General features: G+C 55.0%; 1 protein-coding gene across 1 annotated transcript; it reads left to right on the forward strand.

The window, feature by feature from the left end:
- The first annotated feature begins 413 nt into the window (after positions 1-413).
- On the forward strand, positions 414-12,164 carry LOC142504123 (uncharacterized). The gene is made up of 3 exons (XM_075617158.1): positions 414-632; positions 9,720-10,812; positions 11,976-12,164. Exons 1-2 carry the CDS (start codon positions 414-416, stop codon positions 10,791-10,793), a joined length of 1,293 nt encoding a protein of 430 aa, XP_075473273.1. The 3' UTR covers positions 10,794-10,812; positions 11,976-12,164.
- The last annotated feature ends 401 nt before the right edge of the window (positions 12,165-12,565 follow it).

Below are 12,565 nucleotides of genomic sequence, written 5' to 3' on the forward strand. Positions count from 1 at the left end.
AGCCGGATAGCCTGGGAATCTGCAATATGCTGGTTATCACTGATCATTATACGAGATATGCGCAAGCCTTTCCGACAGAGGACCAAAAAGCCATCACAGTAGCCAAGGTGCTCTGGGAAAAATACTTCATACATTATGAGCTTCCTCACCGATTACATTCTGATCAGGGCAGAGACTTTGAAAGCAAACTAATAAGGGAATTACTAAAGATCTTGCACATTACCAAATCTTGAACCACCCCGTACCACCCTGAAGGGGACGCATTGCCTGAACGGTTCAATCGCACTCTACTGGACATGCTGGGCACTTTGATGGGGGTGAAAAAGACTGAGAGGAGTAGACATGTGGAAACGCTAGTACACGCTTACAACTGTACTAGACATTAATCTACTGGATTCTCGCCCTACTTCCTGATGTTCGGAAGAGAGGCCCGACTGCCAGTAGACATACGTCTGAGAGTCTCCACTGACGGAGTTCATAATGCCACTCACTTCAAATATGTGCAGAGACTACAAGAGAACCTGCAACAGGCCTATCAGCAAGTGGAAAGATCTACAGAAAAACTGAATGCTGGTAACAAGAGACGCTATGACCACAAGGTCAAACATCAGGACATCCAGCCGGGGGATGCGGTACTCCTTCGCAACTTGGGAGTACCGGGAAAACATAAGTTGGCCGACCGGTGGAGAGAATGATGAGGTAGAATCACAGATGCCTGGCCTTCCGGTCTATCATATCAAGGACTCGGAGGGTCGGGTGAAGGTATGGCATAGAAACCATTTACTTCCTATCCCGCAAGTAGGGGAGGAGGAAGCGGAATTACCAGCGACTTCATTGGATGGAGAGACGCCCCAGGGTGGTACAGAGACCGACAATAATATGAATTTCGAAGACCCTCAGGAGGGAACCTCTCAAAGGGGCCCTCAGCAGCAGCGAGCATCTCCCAGTGGAGCTACGGGTAAAGGGCTCGGTGAGCAAATGCCCGATACGGACGGTAGTGCTGGAAAATTCTACGTTGGACCCGCAGAGTCCATGTTTTGTGCCTTTCAATGATCAGGCAGAAACTGTAACTCCCCCAAGGGAAGAGGCTGAGCCTCAGGACTGTGACAGTCATTCTCCTGAGGGAGTGACTGACGAACAATTAAGAAGAAGTCAGAGAGTTGGACAGCCTCCAATGAGGATGACCTATGATCAGTTCGGGGCACCCCATTATGAGGCTCAGCAGTGGGCTCGCAACCGAGTAAAGTCAGTTATCGTGATGTTCAGCGAGATGTATAACCTTATATAGAGTGGTATATGTGTCGTTACGTATTCATGCATTTTTATTATATAAATCGTTGTACCAGTTGATGTTTTAGTAGTCCAAGCGGGGGCATTGGAGTCCACAGGGGGGAGGATGTAGCCAGGCTCTCCAGACTCACCCTATTGTATATGTGTTGGAAGGTTGCAGCCGTGCAGGGAGCACTCTGGCGTACCGGAGGCTTCGCAGTATCAGAACGCGATCAGGGCGCCGCCATGTTTAATGCTCGCACAGGCGCGGCGGGTCGCAGAGGTGGCTAGGGAGCAGAGTTTGTGCATGCACGGCCACAGGTTAGAAAGCCCGCAAAGGAGGGATGGCTCCTATAGGGTGGAGCGTTCGGGACTACAAGTCCCAGTAGGCAAGACCATGTGACGCCAGGGAACCTGTAGGGTGGCCAGGATATCGGGAGGAAGGTTAAAGGGTGGTACAAGGGAAGCACATTGGGCATAACGGAGCGGGAGGAGGAAGGAGACGGAGCTCTATGTGTTGGGAGGCCAACACTAGGCCTTATAACCCGGCCCAGTTAGGCCCTGAGTCTCCGTAGAGTGGAGCGGATGTAGGGACTGGCACTAGTAAGGTTGCAGTTCCCCTTTATTGTGTACCGGACAATCATAAGTACAGAGACAGTTGCATATCCAGCCAGAGGTTTGGGCTCAAACCTCTACTACTACTACTACGCAGCAGCAACCGACTGGGTGTGATAGCCCCGGAAGGTAGTTCCAGTACTCAACCATCGTCTGATCCTTTGTGAAGCTCCCTGGCAGGCCTGGGCACTGGAGTGCCCGGCAGGTAACCATCAATATGTGCACCAACTATATCACATATCTATACAGGACATAGTGGCTGCGCAGTCACCTTAATTCATATCTCACTCGAGGGTGGGGGAACACTAAGTGTGGGTACTGGACACAGGGTGGGATCACTCGGTGAAGGGGGGTAGCGTCCTGCGAGACGCAGTAGTTAGTGTCTCCTCTAGGCACCTGTTGATATATGAAGCTTATGGTAAAGTCATTGGTTGTTTTACATGCTGTGTGTGGGGAGTAATATATATATATTTGTCCTGCGAGGAACCACTCCCCCTCTGGTGGAAGCCATCGCAGGTGGAGGCCCTGCACCAAGTACGAGGTTATCCATATTATTACACGTGCCCCAGGCTCTCTGTGGCGGAGGCTCAGGCCCTGCGAGCCTACATGTTATACAGCATTGGCAGCGGTCTGTGTTCACTAGGAAACAGGGCTACATTTATTTCACATATCACGAGTCAATTGGCTGTGGATTCATCCAACATTGGAAATACAGAAGTTAAAGCACAGCTTTGGAGTTTTCTTCATTTGGACTTTATCAGACTGATTTTGGACATTTTAGGCGCCGGTTTGTATTGTTCTGTGTTCTCATGCATGACACTTCCTTGACACGCCCTTCCCCTACATCATGACCGCGCCCACCCCCTCGCTCGCTTTCCAAAAACCTACAGTCCACACATCGCCGGAGAGGAAATCTTGCGCGAGGCAAGTAGCGCTGTAGCGCTCTAGCTTGCTTTCACTATGGACAAAGCCTAAGGCCTGGAACATAGTTGTTTGCCGAATGCGGAGGCGCGCTGAGGCTCAGGGAAAGCGGTGCTTTCCCTGGCCTTACACAGCGCGCCGTCCGTGGGCGTGTCGGGGGCGGGTCTGGGGGCGGTCCAGTGACGTCACAGAGCTGGTTCGCCCTCATTGGGCGAACCGCTCACGTGACTGGCCCTGCGCTCCAGCAAGCAGGAAAATCTGAAGACTCAGTGAGACACGCTTCCCTCACGCTTCAGTGAGATGCGCGAGCCCCTGCTAAAGCCGCTCTCATTGCGGCTGCAGGGGCTCAGTGCCGAGGTGCTGACCGTGCCCGAGGGCTAAGGCTGCGCTTATAGTGCCAGCTACAGCTACGGATGACGTCTCCCGTCTCCGTAGCCCAAGCGAAAGTTGTAATTTGAGTTTGGGAGACATCTCTTGCTACAAGGGGAGTGACGGAAGGCAGAGGGGCGGGGACAAGATCAAGGGAAGGCTGAAATGGAGAGGAGTTGTAATTTCTGTTTGTGTGCTGAATTTACTTTACTTTTACTTGAAATTACGGGAGAATTTACTATTTTAAAGTTGTTCATATAGTGTGTTTCACTTGACAGACACACAATCCCACATACACACACATCCCCCCTCTCCCTGCATCAATAGCTATCTGATTGATTTACAGCCTGTCACATGGTGAGACTGTCGCTGTAAAAATCAAATTCTACTAACTACAGACATTTAATTCGCTCTGTCGCTCCTACTATAAGCGCATGCTACAAATTCACTGTATTTGTTTTGAAGCAACATCGCATCGCCGGCACTATAAGCGCAGCCTAAGGCTGCGTCCACACTAGCATTGAGCGTGTGACGCTTGCCCAGTTTACTTATTGGAATCTTAATACTCACATCCCCGCTCATGCGGCGAGCGGGGGCACGCACGCTCTCCCAAGCTTGGCACTTTGGAAGACAAAAAAAAAAGAGTTTGAAGCACACTCAACATGCCTCCATGCCTCCACATCTGCGCTTGCAAAATAGACAGGACACCCGGCGCTCATGCTTGGAGAGTTGGTGACGTCACCGCTCCCAAGCATGAGCACGGTCAGTGCCAGTGGGGACGCAGCCCAAGGGTGCGCTTATAGTGACAGCGATGCAACGTCGCTCCAAAACAAAACAATTGATTCCTTCGCCAGTGCTTATAATAAGCGCAACGGAGCAAACAAAAATTTGGATGCGGGTTAAATTTGATTTTTTACAGACTGTCACCACATGTGTCTGTAAACCAATCAATGACCCTGTCGCTCGCGAATTGAATTACAAATTTTCGCTAGTGGCGACTGGTGACGTCATCGGTCACGTCACCGGCACTATAAGCGTGGCCTAAGGTTCCCAAAGTGGGCTGACCACCAACTTAGATAAGTCATGCCTTTAAAGGAGGCAAAGAATCCTATTGAGGTGCCATCACTGAATACATCTTGTTTATTTACCCATCCTCTCATATAAACACAAGACGCATTTAGTGATGATCCTCCTTGATGTGAATTCTTACCTCCTTTTTAACCATGTCTGAATAAAACATATCACTGTGTGAGCCCATTGCATCTGTGTGTGCGGCTGTGCACTGCTCTTTTCTTTTTCCACTGAGTATTTCAGAAGGAATAATTCATGTCAATCAAGTGTATCCTCCTCTGCTCTGTTGCTGGGGCAATCTGGAGAAGAGAAAGGAGAGATGAGGCACTTTGCTTGTGCCACGTCCAGTGACCAGACACATAAGGGTAATAACTAAAGGAAGAGAAAACCCTCAGACATTTCTTCTTAATATCATTATAAAATAATGACAACAATGAAAGGCTTCACTCTCCAAGATTTAACTCTTTAAACATGACACTGTTAAATTCATATTAATTCAAGACGAACTTTTATATATAAAGGGCCCAGTCTCACACACAGGTTTTTTTGCACAGATCTGCATTTTCTACATTGTTACTCTCTGCTATTCTAATACACTATGCTTTAGTATATGACCGTTCCATAAAAATACTGATGGAGGAAAAAACATTATCTCGCTTCATTTCTTTCAGTAGTTGAATCTTTGATCCTCGTATCTAGCGGCCCCCCTAGCCATAGGCGGGGGGGCTTCATGACCGGGGGGGGTCCGGCCTTCCCCTCGCTGGCCCGCCCCCACACCTCCCTCCCCAGGACAGGGGAGGAGTTCCAGGAAGGCCTACTTAAGGCCAGGCTGGCGGGCAGCACATCCTCTTTGGCTGCCCGCCAGACGATTTGGACGTCCCGCTCCTCCCTGCAGTTTAAACTAAGGTAAGGCCCCGAAAGGGGGGTCAATCCTGGGCACTCCCCCCTCCTGTATAGCCGCGATTTTTGAATCGGCGGCGAGGGGGGAGGCGGGATGCAGGGAGGAGAGGGACCCCGTAGGGTAGCGGCCCGTCCCCATCCTCCATCTGCGGCGCGCAGCATGCAGCTGGGGGGGTCGGACTTAAGCCTGTGCCGCGGCGGCTGCAGGCGGGGAGGGGTTGGTCTCGGGGGACAGAGGGGGTCTGGCGGGCAGTAGGGGCCTGACGGGTTTTTCCCCGCTTCTCCTGGGGGGGGAGGGGGCTACCTGCTCCCGCAGCGTTGTGCGGGCGGGTGCCTCCTCCATCCGCATAGCCCCGCGGCGGCTGCCATGGGTAGGGGCACCCGGCGGGGAGAGGCAGAGGGATGTTGGTTGCGGGGAGAGGGGGTTCCGGCCGAGGCATGCGGCCCGCGTGTGTCCCATGCGGGCGGCCCGTTCGGGGGCTGGGGCGCAGTCCCACGTGGTGGAATGTTGCGCGGGCAGAGGCCCCTCCTACCCCTCCCCCCCCCTTTTCGTTTAGTGGTCTCGGGGCACGGGGGTTGGGGTGGACCGGTCAGCCATGCGGCTGGAGAGGCGGCTGCTCCCGCGCCCCCCCCTTCCCCCACACTTGTGGGGTCGTTAAAATGTATGCGTGAGGTCGGCTGTACAGGGGGGGCCGGCCGGGAAAAATCTATAATAAATAAATAACGTTGTATGGGTATATATGGGTGTGTATATATATATATATGTGTGTGTATATATATATGTATATATATGTATATGTATGGGGGTGTATATATATATATGTATGTGTGGTATGGGTATATATATGTATATGTGCGTGGGTATATATGTGGATGTACGTACAGGTATTTATGGGTGTTATGTGCAGGTATGTGGGTGTGTATGTACATGTGTATATGGGTATGCACGTATACGTAAGTGGAGATATACGCATGTATAGGCTAGTGCAGCCGCTCTTAGTGGTTGCGGCCCTAGGCCGGGGGTAAGCGCAAAGAGGGGGCGGCCAAGGTTGGCGCTTCACGGTCTGCCCCCGCAGTTAGTTTCGGCGCGGGGACACACGCTGATGCGCTCGGGGCGATTATGTGCAGGTATGTGTGTGCGGGTATATATATGTGTATACGGGTACGTATATATGGGTACAGGTAAATCGGTGTACGTGTATGTAGGCATGTATACTATAAGCTATATAAATATACTGTAGTTCGGCGGGGGGGGACACGCTGAGGCACTGGGAGCGATGGCAAGTGGATGCTTGACTGCTCCCAGCGGCCGCTTCCTTCTGGTATCCCGTGCGGGGGTAGCAGTTGCCCGCCCGTGCGGGGTGGGGGTATGGCGAAGTTGGGACAGAAAGGCTGGCATAAGATTTGCATAGGAGGGAGCGCGGTCTGACTGGCGACGTGTCCCCCCCACTTATGGTCTCAGACGGTGCAGAGAATTATATAATGTCAATAGAGCTCTTTATCTAGGGACATTATAGACTATATAGATATATTGTGGTAATTATTAGATGATAAATACTTGTTAATGGGAATCGCAATGTTTAGCATTTATGCTTGGTTACTTTATCTGAATTCCCCAATTAATTCATGGATGGGCGCATGGGGAGGCGTGCGTGCGGAGGCGCATGTGTGGGGGATAGGTGTGTGGGCACAGGTAGTTGGATATATGGATATACGTGTAGGCACATCAGAAGTATGTATGTAGGCACATGTGGATGTTTATATGTGTAGGGGCACACGTAGAAGTGTGCGGGTGTATAGGGGCACACGTAGATGTGCGCTTGCGTGTGTGGGCACACGTAGATGCGTGCGGGTATGTATGGCCACACGTAGAGGTGCGCGAGTGCGTATGGGCACACGTAGGCAGGTGCACGTGGATGCACGCGTGCATGAGCACGCGTGGATGCGCGCGTGTGTAGGGGCACACGTGGATGCGCGCGTGTGTATGGGCACACGTAAATGCGCGCGAGTGTATGGGCACTCGTAGATGTCAGTAGAGCTCTTTATCTAGTGACATTATAAACTATATAAATATACTGTAGTAATTATTAGATGATAAATACCACACGTAAATGCGCGCGTGGGTATAGGGGTGCATGTAAATGCGCGCGTGTATGTGGACATGCGTAAATGCGCGCGTGTATGTGGACATGCGTAAATGCGCGTGTGTATGGACACGCGTAGATGCGCGCGTGTGTATGGACACGCGTAGATGCGCGCGTGTGTATGGACACGCGTAGATGCGCGCGTGTGTATATGGGCACACGTAGATGCGCGCGCGTGTGTATGTGGGCACACGTAGATGCGCGCGAGTATATGGGAACACGTAGATGCGCGCGTGTATATGAGTTCACGGAAATGCGCGCGTGTATATGGGCTCACGGAAATGCGCCCATGTGTATATGGGCACACGGAAATGCGCGCGTGTGTATATGGGCACACGGAAATGCGCGCGCGTGTGTATACGGGCACACGCAGGGCGCGCACGTGCGTGGGTAGAGGGGCACACGCAGGTGCGCGCGGGTTTATATGTGTGCGCGTGGATGTATATGGGTGCGCGCGGGTGTGTATGGGCACGCGGAAATGCGTGCGCGTGTGTGTATATGGGCACACGGAAATGCGCGCGGGTGTATATGGGCACACGGAAATGCGCGCGGGTGCGTACGGTTTGCTGTGCGGGGAGAGGGGCTGGCGGAGGCAAGCGGTCACAGCGCGTGAGGCCCTGGGTTGCTAATCCTCGGGCAGGCAATAGTCGCGACCCGTGCAAGCAGGGACGGGTAGGGACGGGCCGGTGCCCCGTCGCGCAAAAAATTTTGGACAGGCATACGGGAAGCGGGCTGCATGGCATCAATGGCAGAGCAGTTACGCCTTCTTCAAGTCGAGGCGGAAAACCATGACGAGGCATGGTTGGATCGGTGGTTGCATGCGTTGTTCTCTGCGATATACGTGTAGGCACATCAGAAGTATGTATGTAGGCACATGTGGATGTTTATATGTGTAGGGGCACACGTAGAAGTGTGCGGGTGTATAGGGGCACACGTAGATGTGCGCTTGCGTGCGTGGGCACACGTAGATGCGTGCGGGTATGTATGGCCACACGTAGATGTGCGCGAGTGCGTATGGGCGCACGTGTGTATGAGCACGCGTGGATGCGCGCGTGTGTATGAGCACACGTGGATGCGCGCGCGTGTGTATGGGCACACGTAGATGTCAGTAGAGCTCTTTATCTAGTGACATTATAAACTATATAAATATACTGTAGTAATTATTAGATGATAAATACCACGCGTAAATGCGCGCGTGGGTATAGGGGTGCACGTAAATGCGCGCATGGGTATAGGGGTGCACGTAAATGCGCGCGTGTATATGGGCATACGTAGATGCGCGCGTGTATATGGACATGCGTAAATGCGCGCGTGTATATGGACACGCGTAAATGCGCGCGTGTATATGGACACGTAGATGCGCGCGTGTGTATATGGGCACACGTAGATGCGCGCGTGTGTATATGGGCACACGTAGATGCGCGCGTGTGTATATGGGCACACGTAGATGCGCGCGTGTGTATATGGGCACACGTAGATGCGCGCGTGTGTATATGGGCACACGTAGATGCGCGCGTGTGTATACGGGCACACGTAGATGTGCGCGTGTATATGGGAACACGGAAATGCGCGCGTGTATATGGGCTCACGGAAATGCGCGCGTGTGTATGGGCTCACGGAAATGCACGCGTGTGTATATGGGCTCACGAAAATGCGCGCGTGTGTATATGGGCACACGGGAATGCGCGCGTGTGTATATGGGCACACGGAAATGCGCGCGTGTGTATATGGGCACACGGAAATGCGCGCGTGTGTATATGGGCACACGGAAATGCGCGCGTGTGTATATGGGCACACGGAAATGCGCGTGTGTGTATATGGGCACACGGAAATGCGCGCGTCTGTGTATACGGGCACACGCAGGGTGCGTGTGTAGCGGGGCACACGCAGGTGCGCGCGGGTTTATATGGGTGCGCGTGGATGTTTATGGGTGCGCGCGGGTGTGTATGGGCACACGGAAATGCGCGCGGGTGTATATGGGCACACGGAAATGCGCGCGCGCGCGTATATGGGCACACGGAAATGCGCGCGGGTGCGTACGGTTTGCTGTGCGGGGAGAGGGGCTGGCGAAGGCACGCGGTCACAGCGCGTGAGGCCCTGGGTTGCTAATCCTGGGGCAGGCAATAGTCACGACCCGTGCAAGCAGGGCCGGGTAGGGACGGGCCGGTGCCCCGTCGCGCGAAAATTTTGGACAGGCATACGGGAAGCGGGCTGCATGGCAGCAATGGTAGAGCAGTTACGCCTTCTTCAAGTCGAGGCGGAAAACCATGACGAGGCATGGTTGGATCGGTGGCTGCAGGCGTTCTCTGTGAAACCAGCACATGGCACTAAGGCTGCTCCCCGCGGGAAGGGGAAGCAGAGGGCGCTGCAGCACAACGCGTCAGGCGACAGTCCTCAGGCAGCATTGCGCGCTAGACAGGCGGCATGTAGAGAAGCCGCGCTCCACAGGAAGGGAGCGCGGAGGGTGCTGCAGTGCAAGGCGGCAGGCGAAGTTCAGCAACCGCACGCAGGGCGGCAGCCCTCGGTCACGGTACCGTGAGGCAGGGCGTCAAAGCGGAGGGCGCTGCAGCACAACGCAACAGGCGACAGTCGACAGCCCTCAGGCAGCATTGCGCGCTAGACAGGCGGCAGGCAGAGAAGCCGCGCTCCACAGGAAGGGAGCGCGGAGGGTGCTGCAGTGCAAGGCGGCAGGCGAAGTTCAGCAACCGCACGCAGGGCGGCAGCCCTCGGTCACGGTACCGTGAGGCAGGGCGTCAAAGCGGAGGGCGCTGCAGCACAACGCAACAGGCGACAGTCGACAGCCCTCAGGCAGCATTGCGCGCTAGACAGGCGGCAGGCAGAGAAGCCGCGCTCCACAGGAAGGGAGCGCGGAGGGTGCTGCAGTGCAAGGCGGCAGGCGAAGTTCAGCAACCGCACGCAGGGCGGCAGCCCTCGGTCACGGTACCGCGAGGCAGGGCGTCACAGCGGCCTGGTCGGGCCTCAGCGAAGGTGGGGAGGACTTCGACCGCTGGGACGCAGGACACGGCGGATCGGCGCGCAGGTCGGCCCGCCAAGGAGGGGCGGCGACTTCCAGCCACCGTGACGCAGAACAGGGCGTCACGGCACGCCACACGGCCGCCCGTTGCTGACGCGGGCGGTGTCACTGTCAGGATTTCGCCTGCAGAGTCGGCAGGGCCAAGGAGACAAAGACGGCCAACCGCAACCGCGGTTGGTGCCAATGTGTTTCGTAGAGCAGAGAACCCAGCATGGTTCGACTACGTGGAGCCGGCATCGGGTGAAGGGCGAACCAAGTCGCAGCCCAGGTCTCTTCCTCACGGGAAGCCACAGATGGCCACGGCCGGGGTCACTGGCACCGCGAATCCCATTCCAGTACCAACAGCCATCAGCCGGACCCCGGTGTCTTTCAATTCTTCAGCCACGGCCGGGGTCAGGGGCGCGGTAGCCGACCCACCCGGCAGCATCACGCACTGCACAGATGGTGGAACAGCCCCGGCAGGCGGTTGATGGAGACACGCCGTGGAAGGTACGGCATATGGCGTATCGGGTAATGGTAAGGAGTCGCGTTTAGGGCGGTATCGAGGAGATGCGTCAAGGCATGCAGTGGGCGACACAGAGCGAGCAAGGGAAGAGGCGTGGCCCAGTCCACTGCCAGGGTCGATTCCCTAGGGGTCACTGAGGGCGGGTAAGAAGCCTGCAGCAGTAAAAAAGGCAAAATCCCAGATAGCGCTGGGCAAAGGCGGCCTGCGGCTCCGGAGGTGGGTATGTCCGGGACCGGGTGAGGGATAGTGCAGCGAAAAAAGCGATTCTCAGGGCATCTTTAAAAAGCATGGCAAGTTGAGTAACTACTGCCCCAGGTGCGATTGGCAGCCCCAGGTGGAATGGAGAGGGCAGGCTGGGCCGGTAGAGGAGCATCGGTCCCGCTGCTAGGCATGCCAGGCGGGGTAGACTTATTTGAGTTTCCGGGAGGGCTTCGAGAGGGTCTGGAGGGTTGGCGGTACGGGCCTAGTTTAAGGGGGGTTAAATAGACCCGTCGGTGGCGGCTCTTGGGGGGTGGGTGCTTGTTCTTGCCAGACTGGGAGCTGGGCCGTTTGAGCCCGGGGGGAGTACGAGTGGGCAAGGTCAGTTATCCATGACCTCGAGAGCCCGCTCGCGTAGGGGACACGAGGTCAGCGGTTCGAGGGCCGGCTGACCGTCCCCTCCCCCTCCTGTCAAAGGAGCACACTGGCAGGGAGTGCATTTACCCCATTAGGTTTTCTGTATAAATAAATAGCCGCGGCCATTTTACCTCCAGCTCCCGTTTCCTGTCTTTATTTGTACGTTGCATGTGGGTACAAGGCGGGGGGAGAGGGGAACCGCCTGGAACCTCCCTGGTCAAGCGGCCCCCCTAGCCATAGGCGGGGGGGCTTCATGACCGGGGGGGGTCCGGCCTTCCCCTCGCTGGCCCGCCCCCACACCTCCCTCCCCAGGACAGGGGAGGAGTTCCAGGAAGGCCTACTTAAGGCCAGGCTGGCGGGCAGCACATCCTCTTTGGCTGCCCGCCAGACGATTTCCCACCCACCCATCCCCTTAGTTAGTGATTGCAATCATGTAATGAACGGCAGCAGAAGGTTGAGCAGGGCAGGGTATTCCCAGGAATGTGGACATATGCATTGTATGCCGTGTTAATGGTTCTTTGTTCCGCTACAGCACGAACAGCTGATACTGTGCTGAGTGAAAGGACGAGGTTCCGAACAGGAGGGGTCATTGACCAGTTTTGCCTTTGTCGCGGCGGCTCTTGGGGGGTGGGTGCTTGTTCTTGCCAGACTGGGAGCTGGGCCGTTTGAGCCCGGGGGGAGTACGAGTGGGCAAGGTCAGTTATCCATGACCTCGAGAGCCCGCTCGCCTAGGGGACACGAGGTCAGCGGTTCGAGGGCCGGCTGACCGTCCCCTCCCCCTCCTGTCAAAGGAGCACACTCTGGCAGGGAGTGCATTTACCCCATTAGGTTTTCTGTATAAATAAATAGCCGCGGCCATTTTACCTCCAGCTCCCGTTTCCTGTCTTTATTTGTACGTTGCATGTGGGTACAAGGCGGGGGGAGAGGGGAACCGCCTGGAACCTCCCTGGTCATGATGCTGATAACCTGCTGTCTAACCACTTGGTAGCTGGTAGAAATTCACAATGAGAAGTGAGTCAAGCCGCTGCCTCTGGCCTTTTTATGGTACTCCAGGGACTACAGTATGTAATATATAATCCCTAGGCACTTGTCAACAGTTGTGGCACTTTGATTCTTATCAGC

Source organism: Ascaphus truei, chromosome 1 (assembly GCF_040206685.1).
Source record: "Ascaphus truei isolate aAscTru1 chromosome 1, aAscTru1.hap1, whole genome shotgun sequence".
NCBI lineage: Eukaryota > Metazoa > Chordata > Amphibia > Anura > Ascaphidae > Ascaphus > Ascaphus truei.

Bases quoted from the DNA above. Each gene is read 5' to 3' on its own strand.
- LOC142504123 (XM_075617158.1), top strand. From the start codon at position 414: ATGTTCGGAAGAGAGGCCCGACTGCCAGTAGACATACGTCTGAGAGTC. The intron at 633-9,719 runs GTACTCCTTCGC...GGCGGCATGTAG, and splicing joins ACATCCAGCCGGGGGATGCG to AGAAGCCGCGCTCCACAGGA.